We start from the raw sequence: 19,550 nt of genomic DNA, 5'->3' as shown, positions 1-19,550 counted from the left end.
TTATGAGACACTTTGGTCCCACTAGAGCAGTGGTGGCCAAACTTGGCCCTCCAGCTGTTTTTGGACTACAACTACCACCATCCCTAGCTAACAGGACCAGTGGTCAGGGATGATGGGAACTGTAGTCCCAAAACAGCTGGAGGGCAAAGTTTGGCCACCATTGCGCTAGAGTGTCTGTAATCATCTGGATGTTGGGTATATTTGTATCAGTGATTTGCCTTGTGTTGGTGCAGATCACTCAAGACAACACAAGGTCTTTGAAAACTATGCCCTGTACTGCTGCAAATAGCTTTATTAAACAGTTCCATAAGACTGGGCTCGAGTTGCCTAAAGTGAAGGATTAGATATAGCAATTTCAGCCATGCAAACACAGATGTTGCCTTTATGTATTTGGTTTTAAAATGTTAATTATGCCCTTAAAGCAATAGTGAGTAAACAACAAATCTAAGACTTGGAAAATACAGCAGCCACTTCCCAGACTTACTGACTTTGTAGTCTGACCAAGGGGCTGTTTCACAGGACTTTATCGCTGCCATGCCCAGTTTTCTCCCCGCCCCCTTTTTAATGTATTTTTATTAAAGATTTTCTTGGTTTACAAAAGTATATGCAATGTCTCTCTCTCTCTCTCTCTGTCTCTTTTTCCCCCAAGTAACATTTTTTTACAGATTAGTTTTATTTGTTGAGACATTAGGAAGAAGGGGGGGAGATGGGTGGGGTCAGGTGGTGATGTTTCTATTATACTTAATATATGTGGGGGTTTGTGTCAGCGTCGCTTCTGCAGGTTCTCTGCTATTCACTTGTGTTCCTTTGGTGGTGAGAGAGGTTGGGGTTGGCCTAGGGCCACACCCAGTTTTCTGACTGGTGCTTCGTTGTGATACAGGTGCGCGCAAACCCTTGCTTGTCACATCAACACTGTTTACATTTTTTAAAAAAGGTATATGCCTCCATTGTTCAGCCCTGACACTGAGGTCCAGCGCCAAGGGCCTTCTGGCGGTTCTCTCACTACGAGAAGCCAAGTTACAGGGAACCAGGCAGAGGGCCTTCTCGGTAGTGGCACCCACCCTGTGGAATGCCCTCCCATCAGATGTCAAAGAGAAAAATAGCTACCAAACTTTTAGAAGATGTCTGAAGGCAGCCCTGTTTAGGGAAGCTTTTAATTTTTAATAGGTTATCGTATTTTAGTGTTTTGTTGGAAGCCACCCAGAGTGGCTGGGGAAACCCAGCCAGATGGGCGGGGTATAAATAATAAATTGTTGTTGTTGTTGTTGTTATAATATCTGAAGTGGTCTACAATAGCTGACCATGGCAGTGCATATCCCCTTCCTTGCTTACAACACCATGACTGCATCCCATTCAGGAAAAAGCTAGGCTGCAGTGCATACCATACACCTGAAACACATTCTTCCTCTAATGAATCCTGAGAACTGTAGCACCCACCCATTGTTTCATGACTACATGTCCATCCCTAAATGTAGAATATGTCTCAAGGCTTGACTTTACCTCCCATTGTAGAGCCTTTTGCTTCTTTCTTCTGACACTGCTCAAAGTTCTAAATTTATTCAGTGTCAGTAAAGAACAAGGCCAACTTGGCTTAGTCAGGCAGAGGTTTTCAACCTTTTTGAGTCCACAACTCCCTTGACCAACTACATTCGTTCTGTGGCTCCCCTCTGGGGAAATGCATTCCAAGCCTCAGAAGCCCAGTTATGTCACCCCTTGCCTGCAGAGCCAGCAGCTCCTCGCCCCTTTCCGAACACCCTCACTTGTGTAGTGTTTCCCCAGCCTCCTCTCCTCTCTCCCCTTCTTGGGAGCCCTTTGGACAGCTGTCACCACTATCCTTGGTCTCTGGACCCCCCCCCCCGAGAGTTGCCTCCCCCCCTTCGGGCCTGGGAAGAGGATGCCCCCAGGCTTAGTGGCCGGAAAGAGACAGTGATGTGAGAGGGTATCAGAGGAAGGAAGGAATGAACTAGGGTCAGAGTCCAGTGTTGCCTGTGGCACCCCCAGGGTGCCTTGGCACACTGGTTGAAAACCCCTGGTTTCGTGGATGCCTGCTAGTGGGTCAGTGAAAAGGCCTTTCTGTGATTCCTGAAAGCAAACTCATTAATTGGATGAGAAATGCTAGTTTATACATCCTGCTTGGGAACAGGGACGTGGGTGGTGCTGTGGTCTAAACCACTGAACCTCTTGGGCTTGCCGATCAGAAGGTCGGCGGTTCAAATCCCCATGACAGGGTGATTTCCTGTTGCTCGGTCCCTGCCAACCTAGCAGTTTGAAAGCACGCCAAAAAGTGCAAGTAGATAAATAGGTACCACTCCGGGAAGGTAAACGGCATTTCCGTGCACTGCTGTGGTTTCAGTGTTCCGTTGCGCCAGAAGCGGCTTAGTCATGCTGGCCACATGACCTGGAAAAACTGTCTGAGGACAAACACTGGCTCCCTTGGCCTGTAAAGTGAGATAAGTGTCGCAACCCCAGAGTTGTCTGCGACTGGACTTAACTGTCAGGGGTCCTTTACCTTTTGGGAACAGGACTTGGAAATCTGAAAACAATTTTTGTGACATTAGTATGCGACTCTCATGTGCCTGCCTAGTCTAGTTCAATGCACAATGCTAAACTGAAGACTTGGATACAGAACTTGTCTTTGGAGATAATTTCCAAAATGCATGTTCTATATAATAAGTAAGCTGTAGAAACAAAACTGGTAAGTAAATATTTGAGCATCAGAACTGGGGATGGAAGGTCAACAACTTCCAAAGGCACAGAAAAAAGAGTGAGGTATTAACTTGCCACTGCTGCCCTGGAGGAGGTGCAGGAAATAAATTAATAAATAAACATATTAAATACTAGGAGGGTGACAGAGCCATGCTGGTTTCTGGCTGGAAGGCATTCCAAAACTGCATCCAAAAAGTCCTTCTACTTCATGGTGGTCAGCCTGGGCAATGTGTAAGGTGGTGTTTTCAGTGGAGCCTAACTGGTAGTTTCAAACTGAGAGGTACCGTTTCACAGCGGAGGAGATATTCCTGGAGATAATTGAACCCCTGACTGTCTTAAGTCTCTCAGTCAACACGAGTATGCTTGTTTATACAACAATCCAGCAGTAGCTCTCCATGTGATGGAGGCAAATTGGCTAAGCATCATCACACACTGAAAAACTTCATCTTTATATATTGTATAGTAAAGTAAACTACTGGTATGTGTTAACCTGGTATGGTCTTATTCTGCACTATGTCCAAATACAAGATAACCTTAATTTTCTTTATAGGTTTGGTTAAGTTTCATCATGTTTACAATTTATAATATGCATGCCTTCGCTGACCGCTTTCTTGTCAGTTTTAAGTGCTCATAAAAGGTCAATCAAGGTGCTTTGAAATGTCAACTAAGATCCTCAGTTACACACATATATATATATAGAGAGAGATGACATATTCCCCTGTTGAACAAACACAACTCTACTTGTTACGTGTATGTTTCTGCAAGTGGCTACGCTTCAGAATACATCAGATTTGGAGAAATTGGATCCACAAACTTCTGGTTGAGTAAAAAAGCATTGCTAGTTCAACAAAAGCCTTTCCAAGAAAAGGAAGTCTCCTTTGACCCAGTCATTGTGTCTGACAATGCTGACTTGCATTCTCTTTCTTCCTGTTTCTCTTGTACTGATTTTAAAGCAACCGGAAACATTGCCTCTATCTAGCCACTTTATCTTTCTCTCATGTCCACTTCTGAAACTCGCTGTGTTGAGTCACAAAACATAATTCTGGAGGTTCTGGAGGAAAATGTGCTTTAATCAAAAGCATGGATATGTGTAGTCTTTGTACGTGGTTTGCCTTTTTACTGTACAAGCAAGATGCCAAAACAAGGATCACTAATGCCTATCTTTTAAAAAATGTGTTATTTTGCATTAGTAGAGGCAATTTCACCCTGTCTAATTTCTTGACTTGAAAGTAGTAGCTGTGCTGTAGTCTAGAGACTGAGGCAGTTGAACTTGCCTATGTGGGGGTGGGGGATATATATATATTTAGACTAAGCAAAGATATGCTGGACATAAGGCATCCCCCGACATGTCTGTACTACTTCACCAGTTATATTAGCTATGTAACCAGAAGGATGCTCTGTACATGCAGCCAACAATCTCTTGTATGTCTCTTCGTGAAGAAGAAAAATTGCCGAGAGGCAAACGTGTCCCCATTTCTCCACAGCTGAATTTCTGACCCTGTTCTTGCGTAACAGTTTTGCTTGTTAGAAATTTGCACTGTATCTGAAGCTATATTCCCAAGGTAAGGAGAGCTACATGGCTGATGTCTGGCATTGTTGCTGCCAGTATCCTTAGCTCTTGTGTTTCACAGGTTGCCTAATGGGACATACTGATTTCCCACCTGTTTTGGAGGTGGATTCACACATGCATTTTCCGGTCTGGCTTATTCTAGCCCTCTGGTTGCTTCCTATTAAGCAGACAACCACAACCACAAGTACAAGACACCAGCAGCTGTTGTTGCCTAATAATCTGATTTAGGTGTCGGTTCAGCTTGCATACTCCTTTTTCCACAGTGCTGCAATACCTAGCTTAAAAGTGTGGTGATGACATCTCCGTGGGGCTCAGGGTGACATGCAGAAATAGTAATAGTAATATTGTTCGGGTGCACTTTTCTGAGGATGGGAAACCTTGAATGGATAACCACTTTTGAAAAGTGGGAGAGGGACTGTACCTCAGTGGCAGAGCACATGTTTGGTATGTTCGAAGGTCACAGGTTCAGCTCTACCTGGAGAAGCCAGAGACTGAGAGAGACTCGTATCTGAGACCCTGAGGCACCTCTGCCAGTTGGCATGGAAAATGCAGTAAGCTCCAGGCATTGGCATACAGCTTTTTTTGCTTACGGCTTTTTATTTTCTCTTTAATTGCTCACTAGGTGATAAAGCCCTTGATGGCTACAGTAAGAAAAAGTACGTCTGCAAGCTGCTTTTCATCTTCCTCCTGGGGCATGATATTGATTTTGGCCACATGGAGGCTGTGAATCTCCTGAGTTCGAACAAATACACAGAGAAGCAAATAGTAAGTCATGTCCCATCCGTGCATAGCGTTGAGATATAGACTACCCACTTCCCATATAATATTGGGGGTCAAGGGTGGGGACATTTTTCACCCTGAGGGCCATGTTTCCTTCTGGGCAACCTTCTGAAGGCCACATGCTGGTGTTGAGCAGGGCCAGAGGCAACAGTGGGTAGACCTACTAATGTGAATTACACCTTTGTGCAGTGGGCAAGTCTCTGTACATGTGTACTCTCTTCCCTGCCCTCCATCTAGGCAAGTAAGAGGCATTGTCAGAATTCAAGGATGCATTACAGTCAGCAGGCACACAAGGAACACAAGTGGCAGCTGTCAGTGCTTGAAATTTATTTCACATTTGGCATCTAGGCATGTAGGGGTGCATCAGCAAAATATCTGTAACGGGTGTAGCACAGTAGAACTTTCAAGCAGACGCTGATGCAGAATGTATAAAACCAGAGGTGGGGACTAAATAAATTATTATTATTATTATTATTATTATTATTATTATTATTATTATGGATTGGGATAATAGACAACATTAATCATTTCTTTAATTAAATTAGAAAATAGGAATCTCTTGGTATTCAAACATAAGAGAAAATATTTCTAATACAGTACATGGTTAAAAATATATATGGCTGTTTCAGAGTTGCAGCCAGATTGTCCTATAAGCATCTGGTTTGAAAGAGAGATGCATACTAGGGGCCCATCTCCCTTTCCCCTCTTTAAAAAAAATAATCAAGCAGAGGCTGATTAAGGTGAACTATAAGTGACAAATAAAGCAGCTAGACTTCCTTATTTCTCTAGTTATGCACTAGAGATGTACACTACAGAGAAATCCCCCTGCACACATAAATTTTCCTCTTTCCAGAACTGTCTGGATCTCATCCATTATGACTTTTAAATGCTGTGTTTTCATATGCATACATCTAAGCAGGATCCCCACCTGTCAAATTAATCTACATTTGGCTTTTATTTGTACATACTTGGAGTGAAAGCTGGCCGCATTGTGACATATCTGGCTTTTAGGTGAGGTCCTTAAACCATTATTCTTGAGAAGCCTGAATAATTCACAATCAGGAATGGCCAGCACCGAGTGCAGGGTCTTGATCCTTCTCCCAAAGCAAATTCATCTGCCCCTGCATCCTAAATACCCATTGTTTTTTGGTGGTAGCAGCAAAAATGGGAGTGGGGAAGCATATCTGGTGCTGGGGTGGGTGGAGTGGTTTAAGCATCTCTCTCCATCCTAGAGGCCTGTTGGGGATGCAGATTCTCCTATCCCAGGTTTCCATGGTCAGCTGATCATTTGACCGAGAAGGGAGAGAGAGCATTCCCTCCTCATTCAGTATCAGGGGCTGTGACCCTGTACATGTGCATGCCCTGTAGGTGTATATGCAAGAGCATGGAGGGCCACCTCAACCCCTGGCATGCAGTACCCAGAGGGTTGGCCAAGGCTGAATGCAGCCTAGGCCAACCCTGACCTGCCTCATAAATGGCACAGGAGCCATTTGTTATAAAGCAATGTTGCCTACTAAGCATTTCCCCGGCTGCCCACTACTAATTCTTCTCTTAATTCCAGGGCTATTTGTTCATCTCCGTGCTTGTGAATTCAAACAGCGAGCTGATCCGCCTGATCAATAACGCAATCAAGAACGACTTGGCCAGCCGCAACCCCACTTTCATGGGACTCGCTCTGCACTGCATCGCCAATGTGGGCAGCAGAGAGATGGCGGAAGCATTTGCTGGAGAAATTCCAAAAGTACTTGTAGCTGGGTAGGTGCTCCGTGGGAATTTCAGGGGCTTGACAGAAAGAAGGCAATTAAAGTGAAGCTCGGGATGCAGTCAAGTATCTAAACGTTTGCTGACTGAATGTGGAGTAACAGCCTCCTAAAGGAAATCCGTAGGAGATCCTATTCCACTCTGGAACGAGAGAAGACTCATTTGTTCCTGAAAGCTCTTTTTGGTTTGGCCCCCTGCCTTTGTGTGGTATTGCTTTATTGCTAATTGGCTCACCGCTTTTGGTGTCACATGGATTTGAAATGTGTATCTGTTTTAACCAACTTTTTATATTAATTTGTTTTATAAAATGGTATGATGGCTGAGAATTCTTCTGTGGATACAAATTTAAACAACTGGACGGCTAAACAACTGCAATTCCTCAGGGACATCAGCCCTTTTGAAAAGTGAGAGTGCTTGCTTAAGTGCTGGCATCACATCCATTTCCTGCACCCTTATCCTGTATTCACAGGTATATATATATACACCTTTCAAGTGTTGTGGGGTGTTTTCTTAACCTGGATGTTTCCAAATGAATGTTTCTTTGGCGTGAAGAAGCCAAAATGTATTTATCTACAGAGATTATATTCATACAATACAAAGCTTGCAATACAAAGCCTAATCTTGGAAAATATAGATTCTTAATAATCTGTTGTACTGCAAAAATAGGTTACATATGGCATCTCATTCATTAGACTCATGTGGTATAAACATATGCAGCTTCATAGGTTAAAGAACACAAATCCACAATCAGTGGCCTTCCCATGTTTCCTCCATATACAAATGTTCCTGCTGACAGAAACAGCATGCCAGTTTCATGAACTGGAAAGTTATGTGTACTTCGTTGCATCTGTGGCCTTTTTTCGAAGCTGACATGATGGCAGTACTCCCATGTACTTTTGGTGCTCATGTTACTGCTTGCAGTGTGTGCAACTTTGAATGTGGATGGGTACGAGCTTGTATATAGGGAAATGGTCCAGCCTTGCTGTCTTCTAGGAGCTGCCACTGAAGAATTTTGGGTGTTTGAGAACCCCTTGACCAGCTTTGGTTTTCTGTTGCAGAGACACCATGGACAGTGTGAAGCAGAGTGCAGCCCTGTGCTTGCTAAGATTATACAGGACTTCTCCTGACCTGGTTCCTATGGGAGACTGGACCTCCAGAGTTGTGCACCTTCTCAACGACCAGCATCTGGTAAGATCACTTGACTAGACTAGATCTTTTTCTCTTGAAAGTGTGAATATTTGATTGTCTGGATTCAGAATTTAATTATGTAGAACCATGGAAGCAAATATTTGGCAAGTTTGCCATTGGTCAACTCCTAACGGTGAGATGTGCTACACTAATGCTTTGGGGTCAAGTTGCTTCCGGACTAGAGATGAGTGAGCTTTCAAAAGTTCGCTTCTCAATAACTTGGAATTTGCCAAATTCTTCTTTTTAAAAATCCAAACTTGAATAAGTTGTGTTGAGATAGTATGAGGGCCTATCTGGGGAGCTCTTTTTTCTTGGTCTCAAAGGAACCATCAGACTCATATTGGGGGAGGGCCCAGAAGCTAGTCCTTGTGGGTAACATGGGGATTGGCTTTCAGCCCCCTATCCTCTTTTCACTCTGGAAGCATCCATTTCCTTCCCCATAGGAAGTAGTGGAACTTCTTATGGAGACATGAAAATATACCTGTGGTGTGAGATTAGAAGATGTGGATGTGGGGAGTTCAAGCCTTGCTGGTTACCTGGCTTACACAGTGGGCAAGGTTCAATTAATGTGTCCTGTCAGCAGAGGCCCTGCATAAAGACTTCTGCTTATGCAATAGGACTTTCCCCTGCTCTTCTCGCCCATATTAAGGTTACCAGACATCCCCATTTCCTGGGGACAGTCCCCGGATTTACAAATCAGTCCCCATACAAAATCCATTGAAGTTGAAAAGTGCCCCGGATTCATTGGAAAAAATCTGGTAACCTTACCCCATATGCCCCCTCCAGATTGGCTTGGGGGTGTGTGGAAGAGCCCCTGAAACAGTGCACAGAGGAATGGCGAGAGAAGGGGTCATTCTGGAACACTGGGAATCAATCTGGAACAATAATCTTAGTACTGTATGACGTTGGAAGTCCTCCCATTGTGTTTTTCCTGCCCACAAGTAAACTAATGGAGGGAAGCAGCACCATGAGCTTGCAATGGCATTAGGAAAAAAATGCTGCAGGACTTCCTTTCCTGAAAGCTTGGATTTTGAGCACTTGCAGAAAGAAGTTCAGGGATTGAAAGGATTATGCCTGGCCTTCTGAACCCAGCCAGGCTCAGATGAGCATACTTCATCCCTGTTATTGCCTGGGAAAGGGCAGGAAGTGGCTTCAGGCAGTGTCATATACTGGCTAGGCTTGCTGCCCATTCCTGTCCAGGTCTGCCACAAACTCATGTACCAGATTCCGTGTGGCAAAGGAATGATCCTTAAGGTATTCAGGATCCTGCCTAGTAAAACGAACAAGCTTTTGAAAAGACACTGCAGTGCATTCAGTGATGTTTCTGGTAATATGCATGCAGGTTACAGTCCACAGATAAGTTGCACCTGTGCCTGTGCTCCTAATGTACAGAGTGCTTTGCAAACTCACTTGTCCAAGATCCTGTGAAGTAAACAACCAGCTAGTTTTACTCTTGGTACGAGGGTGACTTATCACTAGTCACACAATCTAGGGACTGATTGGGGATTTCAGCACAAATCAAAATACAGTTTTCTGTGTGCCAGACCAGCGGCCGACCAAGAAAGGGTCTTTCCTAATTGTTTGCATTGTATCTTTGCAAAAGGGAATGAGTTATTTTCTTTCTCTCTTGACTTTTTTTTTTTAAAGTCTGCAGTGGATTTGGTTAATATTTGAATGCATTGCCCCAATATAGGGCAAGGTCATGTACAGGCCACTTGCAGAAGGTGGCAGGGACTGCATAGCCTTTTATAACAGGATATTGGGATCCTGAGATTGTAGTTTGCCATATTTTAGCCCATTATTGCAGGCTACGGAAGATACACATCTGCTTTTAAAAAACAATTTTACTGGAAAAATAGACAATGATATAATCCAGAGAACTATTGCATGAATCAATATGTATATATTTTTTAAATTAGTTGGTCATTTCAGAGTCTCTTTCTCCCTGCCCCCTCCTGCAATATTACCCAATCCTAATAAATAGTATACAGTATGGGTTGCCAAAGGAACGCGGGTGGTGCTGTGGGTAAAACCTCAGCGCCTAGGACTTGCCGATCGCATGGTCGGCAGTTCGAATCCCCGCGGCGGGGTGCGCTCCCGTTGCTCGGTCCCAGCTCCTGCCAACCTAGCAGTTCGAAAGCACCCCCGGGTGCAAGTAGATAAATAGGGACCGCTTACTAGCGGGAAGGTAAACGGCATTTCCGTGTGCTGTGCTGGTGCTGGCTCGCCAGAGCAGCTTCGTCATGCTGGCCACGTGACCCGGAAGTGTCTTCGGACAGCGCTGGCCCCCGGCCTCTTAAGCGAGATGGGCGTGCAACCCCAGAGTCGGACACGACTGGCCCGTACGGGCAGGGGTACCTTTACCTTTATGGGTTGCCAATATGGCGCTAGTGGGTGGTCTTTGAGGTCTTTTCCCTGGTGCCCATGAAGCTTCTGAGCACCTTCTCACTGCTGCCTTGGTGGTGAAGGCGGTCACCTTTTTCCTCCCTTGGCAAAGTACCTAGAGATGAAGGAGGAAGCTGGAAGAACGACACACTTTCCCACTTCCCTTTTCTAGTTCTATGAACTTTTCAAGGTTCCGATGAATTCTCCTCCCACATCAAATTGTGTGTGTGCATGCACTTTCTTTCCTTTCCTGTTGGGAGCAGTGGGGGCTAATCCAAAGAAAGGGGGAGAAGTGACAAGAAGAGATGGTGTCCAAGACACCCCCAAATGCAAATGTGCCCATGGACTTTTAATTGGTTGGCAACCCCTGGTATACAGAAACAAGATATGCAGGGAAGATACTTACCATTCCATACCTCTTAAATCCTAAAATGGAAATAAGGGAAAGCTGGGTAAGAGTAGCCAGGTGACTGGGGGGAAAAATGGATCAGGCCATACTAAGAAAAACACAAAATACTTGTCAGAAGTCATATCCCAGTTTTTTTATATAAATTACATTAATAAAACATCTTAATACAGTTTGTCTGTTTTGAGCCAAATAAAGGATTGAATCATTTTTGAAGCAGGAGAAGAGTAGAAAGCTTTTTGCTGCCAGTAGATGCCTAAGGGCCAAACAAGGCATGATGTGGACAGTCTATGAACAGCCTCTCCCACAGCTTTCTTTTCTTTCTTTTCTTTTTCTTTTTCTTTTTCTTTCTCTCTTTGCAGCTTTGGGGGAAATTAGATTGAGATCATGACATGATGGCAGGCTGGGGGAAGGTAACTTCTCCCATTCTGGTCTAAATCCCACTCCAAGCTGCTACTTTTTCTGTAGGGGGAAAACCTTTTTTTTTTTGGTCATACGGTACAAAGACTAGCTCTGATCTTGTGATCTACTTCCCCTGTGGCGTTATTGGTGCTTGGAAAAGAGCAAACTGTGGGAGATCCTGTGCATCCAGCTTAATAGGCAATTTGGCTCTAATAATATATCTGGAAACTGAGAGACCTGTGGATGGGCTTGATGTTGGGGACTTTGGCTCTGGGAAATGGGCCCATCCTCTCACAGTTTGCCACCTTAACTATATTGAAGAGCAACACATTTCTCTTTTTGATAGAGGTGCTCGCACTCCCTCCAGCAGTTAAGACAATGCCTTCTAGGCTCATGGAGCAAGTATGATGGGAGTGAAACTGGGAGGATGGCAATAGAACTGGGGTATTTTGGGGTGTGGGGGAGGCTATACCATCTTGGATATTTGCCCTCTTTTGGTTAAAAAGTACAGCCCTGTGGTGTAAAGTATGTGTGGCATAATAAACAAAACTTAATGGTGCTCTTGGTATACAATGCATGTGCTTAGTAATTGGAACGGATTTCAGGGAGCTGTAATCCTGTTTTTCTCCAGGGTGTGGTTACTGCTGCTACAAGTTTGATCACCACTCTGGCACAAAAGAATCCAGATGAATTTAAAACCTCCGTGTCTCTGGCTGTCTCCAGACTCAGCAGGGTAAGCAATTTATTGTTTAGATGCAAGTGCTGGAATGAAACTAGGCTAAAACTAAATTAAGCTGGCTGATTAGATTAACCATCTGGTTTAGCCTCATGGGAAGCTGAAGTGCAGTTGGTATGAGAGCCGTTCTGATAGTTTGACAGGCAGAGTAGCTGAAGGCAAAGAGATGTAATTTGCTGTGCAATATCTCATGCACAGTGATTGTGTTGGGCTGATCCAATCACTTTTAAAAAAATTCTTAGCTGTGCAGGAGATGGCAGATAAACACGCTTGTATAGGTATAGCTGAAATTAAATTGTAAATAATATTTTGAGGCTTTGCAGGCAAAGCCACTCCTTAATTGCAAGAAGTTTGGAAGACCAGGGTTCCACTTCAGTAGCTACAAGAGCAGGAAGAAAATGATGCTATCTGTGATCAAGGCCTTGTAGTCATTTTTTTTTTTTTGTAATATAGTTTGGCAATTCCATTCATTGGTGCACTACTGAACACTCTCAATGACATTATCTGCAAAGTAATCTATTAAAAAGGAAAGCTAACTGAAATTTCAAAGGCCAGATAAGTACAGAAATATTTCCCAGCAAATATACCTGTAGCTTTGTCTCAGGTTGGGTTGAGCAATAATGCCTGAGCAATAATGCCTGCACAACTGTACACTTAAAGGAGTTGCTGCTGGTTGTGATGCCAGTAGCCAAAGATAGGGCTGCTGCCATTGCAGCAGTTCTTAAGATGATAGTTGACCAGTTTTCTGCTGCACATCGTACTTAATTCCTGCAGGGAGCCAGGTCCTGCTGAGGCCTGTTTGCAAGCAGCAAGCTCTTGTTCCGCAAGGCATTCTGCCTAATCAATGCAGGATGGATTCTTGACAGTAGACACTTAGAGATTAGTGGCATGATTGGTTTGCTACTTTGGAAACTTGAACCCCAGCCAGGCTAGCCAAAGATTTTGCTGCCTGAGGTGAAGGACTAGATGATGATCTCATTCACCCTTCCATCCCAGAATCTGCACACAGAAGTAAATGGAACTGGCCATTGAATGCCAGCAATGGGGCAACATCCGCCACCCATCTGAGGACAGCAGGACAGCTTAGGGGATGCATGGATGGCCATGTGGCCCACACATTGTTGTCATCTAATTTCTGGCTTCCACTCTCCACTCTCCACCCAACATCTGCCAGCTGAGGTGGCTACCTTGCGCTGCCTTATGTTATGGCCAGCCCTGGATTTAAACTTGTTCCAAGACACCCCGGAACAGCTTACGGGAAAGGAGAGGGGGTTGTTCTGTCTGGCAAGCCATGCAAAATAGTCTTATGCCTTATTGTTAATCTAAACAGTCCTCACTTTCTCTTGCAGACTGTTATCTTCTTTCCTTTCCTCTTCCTTTCCACCACAATCTCATGGATATTCAGTGTGGACATCAGTTGTTTTCCCCATTTCCCCTAATTTAACATAGAGTATTTTAAAGCTTTCTGTCCAGATTTTTTCTATCCTTCCTGCCCCTCCTGCAGATCTCAAGCACAGTCTTTTATCTGCCCTTCCCTTGAAAAGCATGATGTAATTGAGAATCTGCTGTCCCTCAGCAGAAAGTACAAAAGGCATATTCAAGCACCGTACACTGGTTTGATACAGCTGAGTTTGGGAAAATCTGTCTTGTTGTCTTGTCTAAAAACGTTATCGTTCTAAATTCCTCCTCGCCCAGAACTTCTGCCCAGCTGTATCTGCCTCTGTCAAATTTCCTGTTGTCTTCCCTTGTGGAAATGCTCCCATCATCCTGGCCCATTCATCATTCAGAAGAACAAATTAACAGCCTTCCTGAGTCAACCCAGCCTCCTGCAACAGAGATTTGTTGGGGTTGCTTGCTGAGGGCATATATGATCACACAGAGCTGTAATGGAGAGCTTGCAGCTTCAGTCTCTCACTTCCTGCTTTGAGTTGTTGGTCTGTCCTCAGACAAGTGACTGGCAATCACTGATAATCTCTCTTGTGCTGCCAGGTTCCTCCCCACTCCCGTTAAATTGCTATTGTAATAGGAACTTGAAGTTTATACAAATGATGAATTGTAGCACTTGTGTGCTCATTCCAATCTATTGTTCCTTTGTTCTACTATTATGTGAACTAGTTGTTGTTATGATGTACAGTGGTGCCCCGCAAGACGAAATTAATTCGTTCTGCAATTTTTGTCGTCTAGCGAATTTTTCGTCTTGCAAAGCACGAAATCCCATAGGAATGCATTGAAAATCAATTAATGCGTTCCTATGGTCAAAAAAAGTCAAAACAAAGCCAAATTTGGTACAACAACAGTTTATTAACTGCTCTTTAAAGTCACACATACTGTAAAGAGCAGTTCAAAAATTGAAGGGAAAATAAATTAACTTTATAAACAAAACATGTCTTTGTTTTTAGACAAAGGAAACAAAGCCGCGAGACGTTTTCGTCTTGCGAAGCAAGCCCATAGGGAAATTTCGTCTTGCGAGGCAAATTGAAAACGGAAAAACCTTTCGTCTAGCGAGTTTTTTGTCTTGCGAGGCATTCGTCTTGCGAGGTACCACTGTAACTAACTAGCAACTACTGGTGATACATTCATGTTCTGCTTGCAAGCTGCCCATGGGAATCTCGTAGAGAACAGGATGCTAGACAAGATGGAGCTTTGGTCTAATCCAGCAGAGCCTTTCTTATGGCTTTCCATCTTCTTCCAACATATTCATGATCTTGCCGATCTCTAGCATATTTCCCCCTCTACGTTTCTTCTCTAGTGGTTGCTTGCTTGTCTTTGAGCTCCCTGACAAGCCCTCCACATTGCCTTACTCAGTCTTTTCCCTCACGGGCCTTGTCTTGCGTTTTTTAAGGTTCAGCATCTTTTTATTATGGCTTATTATCATTATCTATTAAGCTGGACAAAGCGCCGCAGGGAAATAACAGTTCTTGTCTTGCAGATTGTGACGTCTGCATCGACTGATCTTCAGGATTATACCTATTACTTTGTCCCAGCGCCGTGGTTATCTGTGAAGCTTCTAAGGCTACTGCAGTGCTACCCACCCCCAGGTAAAGTAATTGCAATCCCTCTGCTTTCACACTTTGCTTACGCAGGAGAGAAGCCATTTGCACTAAAACAGCACCTGTTCGCAGAAAGAGAGAGAGAGGGGTTCAAATAATGAACCCCACTGCTAAGTCTGCTGCAGGCATAATATTCCCAGTATTTCTAACTATGGTTTCAATCTAATTATCTAATTATGTTGAAACCATGAGCAAATGTTCTGGCAACACCATAATCAAATCAAACTTGATAACTGAATAACCCATGTAGTGGTCTTTGGTTTAATTTTCGGTACTTGGCTCTTTCATATCAGTGATTCTGTAATGATCGAAGGATAAACAACTAACTTTGCAGAACCAAAATGCTGGTGCCATATGCAGCTTTCTGAAACTGGAGAAACAATGCCATCTAATGGGCATTTAATGGTTTGATAGTAAAGGCTGTCAAAATTGCCTGGTGATCTTGCCTAACCGTTCTATTTCTCCCAGAAGATCCTTCAGCAAGAGGTCGTCTCACCGAGTGTCTGGAAACTATTCTTAACAAAGCTCAAGAGCCTCCAAAATCCAAGAAAGTACAGCATTCAAATGCGAAGAATGCAGTGCTATTTGAGGCAATTAGTTTAATTATCCACCATGATAGGTAAGTTTGGCATTCATAATGCATGGCTGGCAGTAACAGTTTGAGATGTGAGCATCAGTTCTATTGTCCTAAATGTGTGGTTTCTGAGAAAGTATATACTAATTTTGTATTCTTCTGTTCTCTGAAAGAGGGTACAGTATGTACTTTTTCCACGGTCATTCTGGCAAATGTCTGAGCAGCTCCTGAGTGAAAAACAATTATGGGAGTAGTTTTTGTTCTGGACTTTAGCATTACCCATGTGTTGTAAGTTTGTAACCTTGCTAAATGTACTACTGAAGTCCTTCCTCACCTTAAGACCATTTAAAAACTTACGACTGAGAGTTGCTTGGCTCAACTAAACAGGATACTGGCAGGACCCAGTCAATGTCCCATGCATTTCCTAGCAGTGGATTGTGTAGTACATGCACATTGGGGTGGAAGGAGAGACTTCACCCCCTGAATAATCCCATCCTCCATCCAAATTGTCCAGTTTTGGAGCTCTACTGGGATAAAATGACTTCTATTGGCTTTGTTTACCTGATGCCTTCCAGATGTTTTGGCCTACAACTCCCATCAACCCCAGCCAATATGAGTTATAGCCCAAAGCATCTGGAGGGTGCCAAGGAGGTGAAGGTTGACTTGAGAAGTTTTCAGGGGTAGTGTTTGATACTATCCTCCTATCCTCCCTCTGCCCTGCCATGTATTAAGCACCTGATTCCACACGCAAGTCTCCCACACTCTCCTGTTTTAGCCCTACCTGGGCTTGCCTTTGCTCCTGTGTTGAACAACATGGGAATAAGGAGTTGGGCTACACCAAGTAGCCTAATCCCTGACATTGGGTGTGTCCCCCTCCCCCCAATGTCTGCACAGCTCCTCTGATGTCAGGGGAGTCAAGGGTTCCAGATTCCGTAAAAGCCTTTGTGCATACAGTTCTATGTACATGGGCCCCCTCCCTGCAGATGTTTCGGCTGTAAGTTCAGACATTGGGGGAGGTGTGTACAATGGATGTGACAACAAGCAGACAATCTGAAGATGAATTCAGTGATGTACGTTGCATTCCTTCCGTCCCACATGAAGTGTGCACCATACTGTGTCTTACCTCCTTTAAAAATGAAAAAACACCTTTTTTAAAAAGAAAAAAGAAAAATAATAGCTATTTTTCATTTTAGTCTCCTTCACTTGAGAGCATGTAAATCTTTGAAATTGGCTAAGAATATATATATATATATATATATATATATATATATATATATATATATATATGCAGGTTTTGGTGTCTTCGGGTGTCTTCCCGTGTAAGAGTTGGGGTGTCTAGGCGACGTTTCGACGAGGTCTCACTCGTCATCTTCAGGCTGGTGCAAGAAAAGGCACACTAACCTGGAAACTTCCTCTCTGCCCAGAACGTTGGAGGCTATACACCACACCCCCTCAACAGTATTTATAGGAACTCAAACACTGAGATCCTGCTCTGTTCCAGTAACAAGAAGCCGAAAGCACCAGCCTGAAGATGACGAGTGAGACCTCGTCGAAACGTCGCCTAGACACCCCAACTCTTACACGGGAAGACACCCGAAGACACCAAAACCTGCATTCCTGTACCCGTGAAAATCTACGAAAGCATATATATATATATATATATATATATATATATATATATATATATATATATATATATATATATATATATTACTTAAACCTCCTTGATGCCACTGGAATAGCACAATTGAGAACATTGTTTTATAATCTGCTACAAGCATTTGTTTTATATTTTTGGCTAAAATCTATGGTATGCACTATGCAACCTATTCCCCCTTGCAGACTGTTCCTTGTATAGTTTGACTTTATTCCTCTGTTAATGGGTAGAGGTTGCTTGCTATGCTGCTGTAGGTAACATACGATGCGAGACGGGCTGAATTACTACTTCAACCAAAGGCTGAAATCCCTCGATGCAGGATGGCTCTCTTCCAGTCACAGTATTCTTGGCCCCTCCCACATCGTTGCATCAATTACACATTTCAGGAGCCATGTGAGAGGTCACTATGCCTTCCCTCTATTATAAGAACTGTACCTGAGGCCAGCATTGTGTTATCAGGACACGGCAGGATCCCAGACTCTGCAAAGCTCCTGATAAGCTTCCAGCTTTTAAAATAGAATCTTAATTACCTAAAATAGAATTTTAATTACTTCCTGCAATATGTAGCTGTGCTGCTACTAACCCTCCAAAAGGTATTAGCTGCAGTTTTGAAGCTCCTGTAGTGAAGGTACCTCTTGGTACCTAACTCTCATTAATGTTTTCCTCAATGCACTTTCCAATGCTGTCTTTTCTTTTCTTTTTTTTTACCTTTTCCACACACTCTCTTCTGCCTAGTGAGCCAAACCTGCTTGTCCGTGCCTGTAATCAGTTAGGCCAGTTCTTGCAGCACCGGGAAACTAATCTTCGGTACCTAGCACTGGAAAGCATGTGCACGCTTGCAAGCTCTGAGTTTTCACACGAGGCCGTGAAAACGCACATAGAAACAGTTATCAATGCACTGAAGGTAACTATTGGATCTGTGTATTAACCTGAAATTTGGACTTGATTTTTTTAAAAAACAAAGCAAAACCAAACCATGTATCTGTGTGGGCTTGCTGCTTTGCATTCCAAGAGCAGCAAGAGTTTTATTCATGCAATAAAAAGGATGTGGAGTGGTCTCTTCATTGGAAGCTCTTTAAAACATAATGAACGATAAAGAGAGGCTTCACATCCATCAGTGGGCCTGTGCTTGAACTGCAGCCTGAATCACGTGCCACTGTCCTGGGATTTAACATGTTGAACAAGGGAGTGTTGGTTAGAAGGACAGAGGGCAATTGAGGGGAATGACAATGCCTCTGAGGATGCTGGAGGTGAGGAGGATACCAGAGAAAAGCACCTAGCTGAAGAGAAAGAACAGATTAAGGTTTCTACTGAAGGATGCTTAATTTTCTTTCTCTGTTTTCCTCCCAAATGACTGACTATCGCCATGCAGCTAGAGCTGGACTTGGCTTTAACCTCTTGCCCTTGCCACTAAAATTAATGTACAGCAACCCTGGGAGGGGACCACCGTCCCACAGGGAAGAGACCCAATACAGTAGTTGGTGGGTCTCACCACTACTCACTACCTCCTGTATCTGCATCCTTGTTCTTTTCTGACCCGTTCCTTCCTGCAGTTCATGGTGCCCTTGGATGCATCAACGTCACCACAGTCTAGTTCTTAATACTTTCTAGTCAAAGTATAAAGCAGGGGCCACCAATCTCTTTTGGGGTCTATGATATCATTTAGATTTTTGAGCAAGTGCTGTGGATGCCACCCACGCTGCTCACTTATTGTTTCTGTCTCCCAGATTAGCTCCTCCCCATGAGTAAGAAAGTGTCTGTGCGTGCATTTTTTTTTGCTTTTCCAAGGGATCTGGGTAAAAGTTGGATCCTGTAGAATTCATCTAAACCATAAAAAGCATATAGAACTGGAAGAGAATCATAGAATCATAGAGTTGGAAGAGACCACAAGGGCCATCGAGTCCAACCCCCTGCCAAGCAGGAAAACCCCCTGCCAAGCAGGAAAAAGAGGAAGTAGGGTAGAGTGTCAACACTTCTACCTTCTTCCCTTAGATCTCAGCACCCACCTTCTGACAAATATGTGACAAGCCATTCTCTCCACTTCATGACCAATGGGGCTCAGAGGCTTTGTGACCACCAGGGGGAGACCCCGGAGGGACCCTAGATTGAGCTACTACTAGCCATTGCCCCAGGGGTGGAGAACATGTAGCCTTCCGTATGTTGCTGAACTAAAAACTCCCATGAGACCCAGCCAGCATTTGAGAGACCTCAAGTTCCCCAACTCTGCGTTACTGCTACTTTTCTTGCATAGTTGGTTGGCCCCCTACTGAGGAGTCTTGTATGGTTGCAGCCGGGGGTGGGGTGGGGTGAATGTCTTGGTGTCATTCATTACATG

The 19,550-nt window shown here is 43.8% G+C and overlaps 1 protein-coding gene across 5 annotated transcripts in view; it reads left to right on the top strand.

Moving 5' to 3' along the window:
* The window catches only part of AP2A2 (adaptor related protein complex 2 subunit alpha 2), a 58,345-nt gene that overhangs the window by 18,612 nt on the left and 20,183 nt on the right, over positions 1-19,550 (top strand). For 3 of the 5 annotated variants that reach the window (XM_081202771.1, XM_081202773.1, XM_081202769.1), the window contains exons 3-9: positions 4,899-5,041; positions 6,618-6,811; positions 7,876-8,005; positions 11,830-11,931; positions 14,864-14,972; positions 15,456-15,603; positions 17,951-18,119. In XM_081202771.1, coding sequence (XP_081058897.1) covers positions 4,899-5,041; positions 6,618-6,811; positions 7,876-8,005; positions 11,830-11,931; positions 14,864-14,972; positions 15,456-15,603; positions 17,951-18,119 — 995 coding nt within the window. Of the gene's footprint in view, positions 1-4,898; positions 5,042-6,617; positions 6,812-7,875; positions 8,006-11,829; positions 11,932-14,863; positions 14,973-15,452; positions 15,604-17,950; positions 18,120-19,550 lie in introns of all 5 variants that reach the window. The other 2 variants (XM_081202772.1, XM_081202770.1) reach the window with 1 other exon arrangement.

The sequence above is a fragment of the Podarcis bocagei genome (genome assembly GCF_964188305.1).
Source record: "Podarcis bocagei genome assembly, chromosome: 1".
Classification (NCBI taxonomy): domain Eukaryota; kingdom Metazoa; phylum Chordata; class Lepidosauria; order Squamata; family Lacertidae; genus Podarcis; species Podarcis bocagei.
The sequence above is the reverse complement of the archived record's forward strand: the minus strand, read 5'-3'. Positions and strand labels throughout refer to the sequence as shown.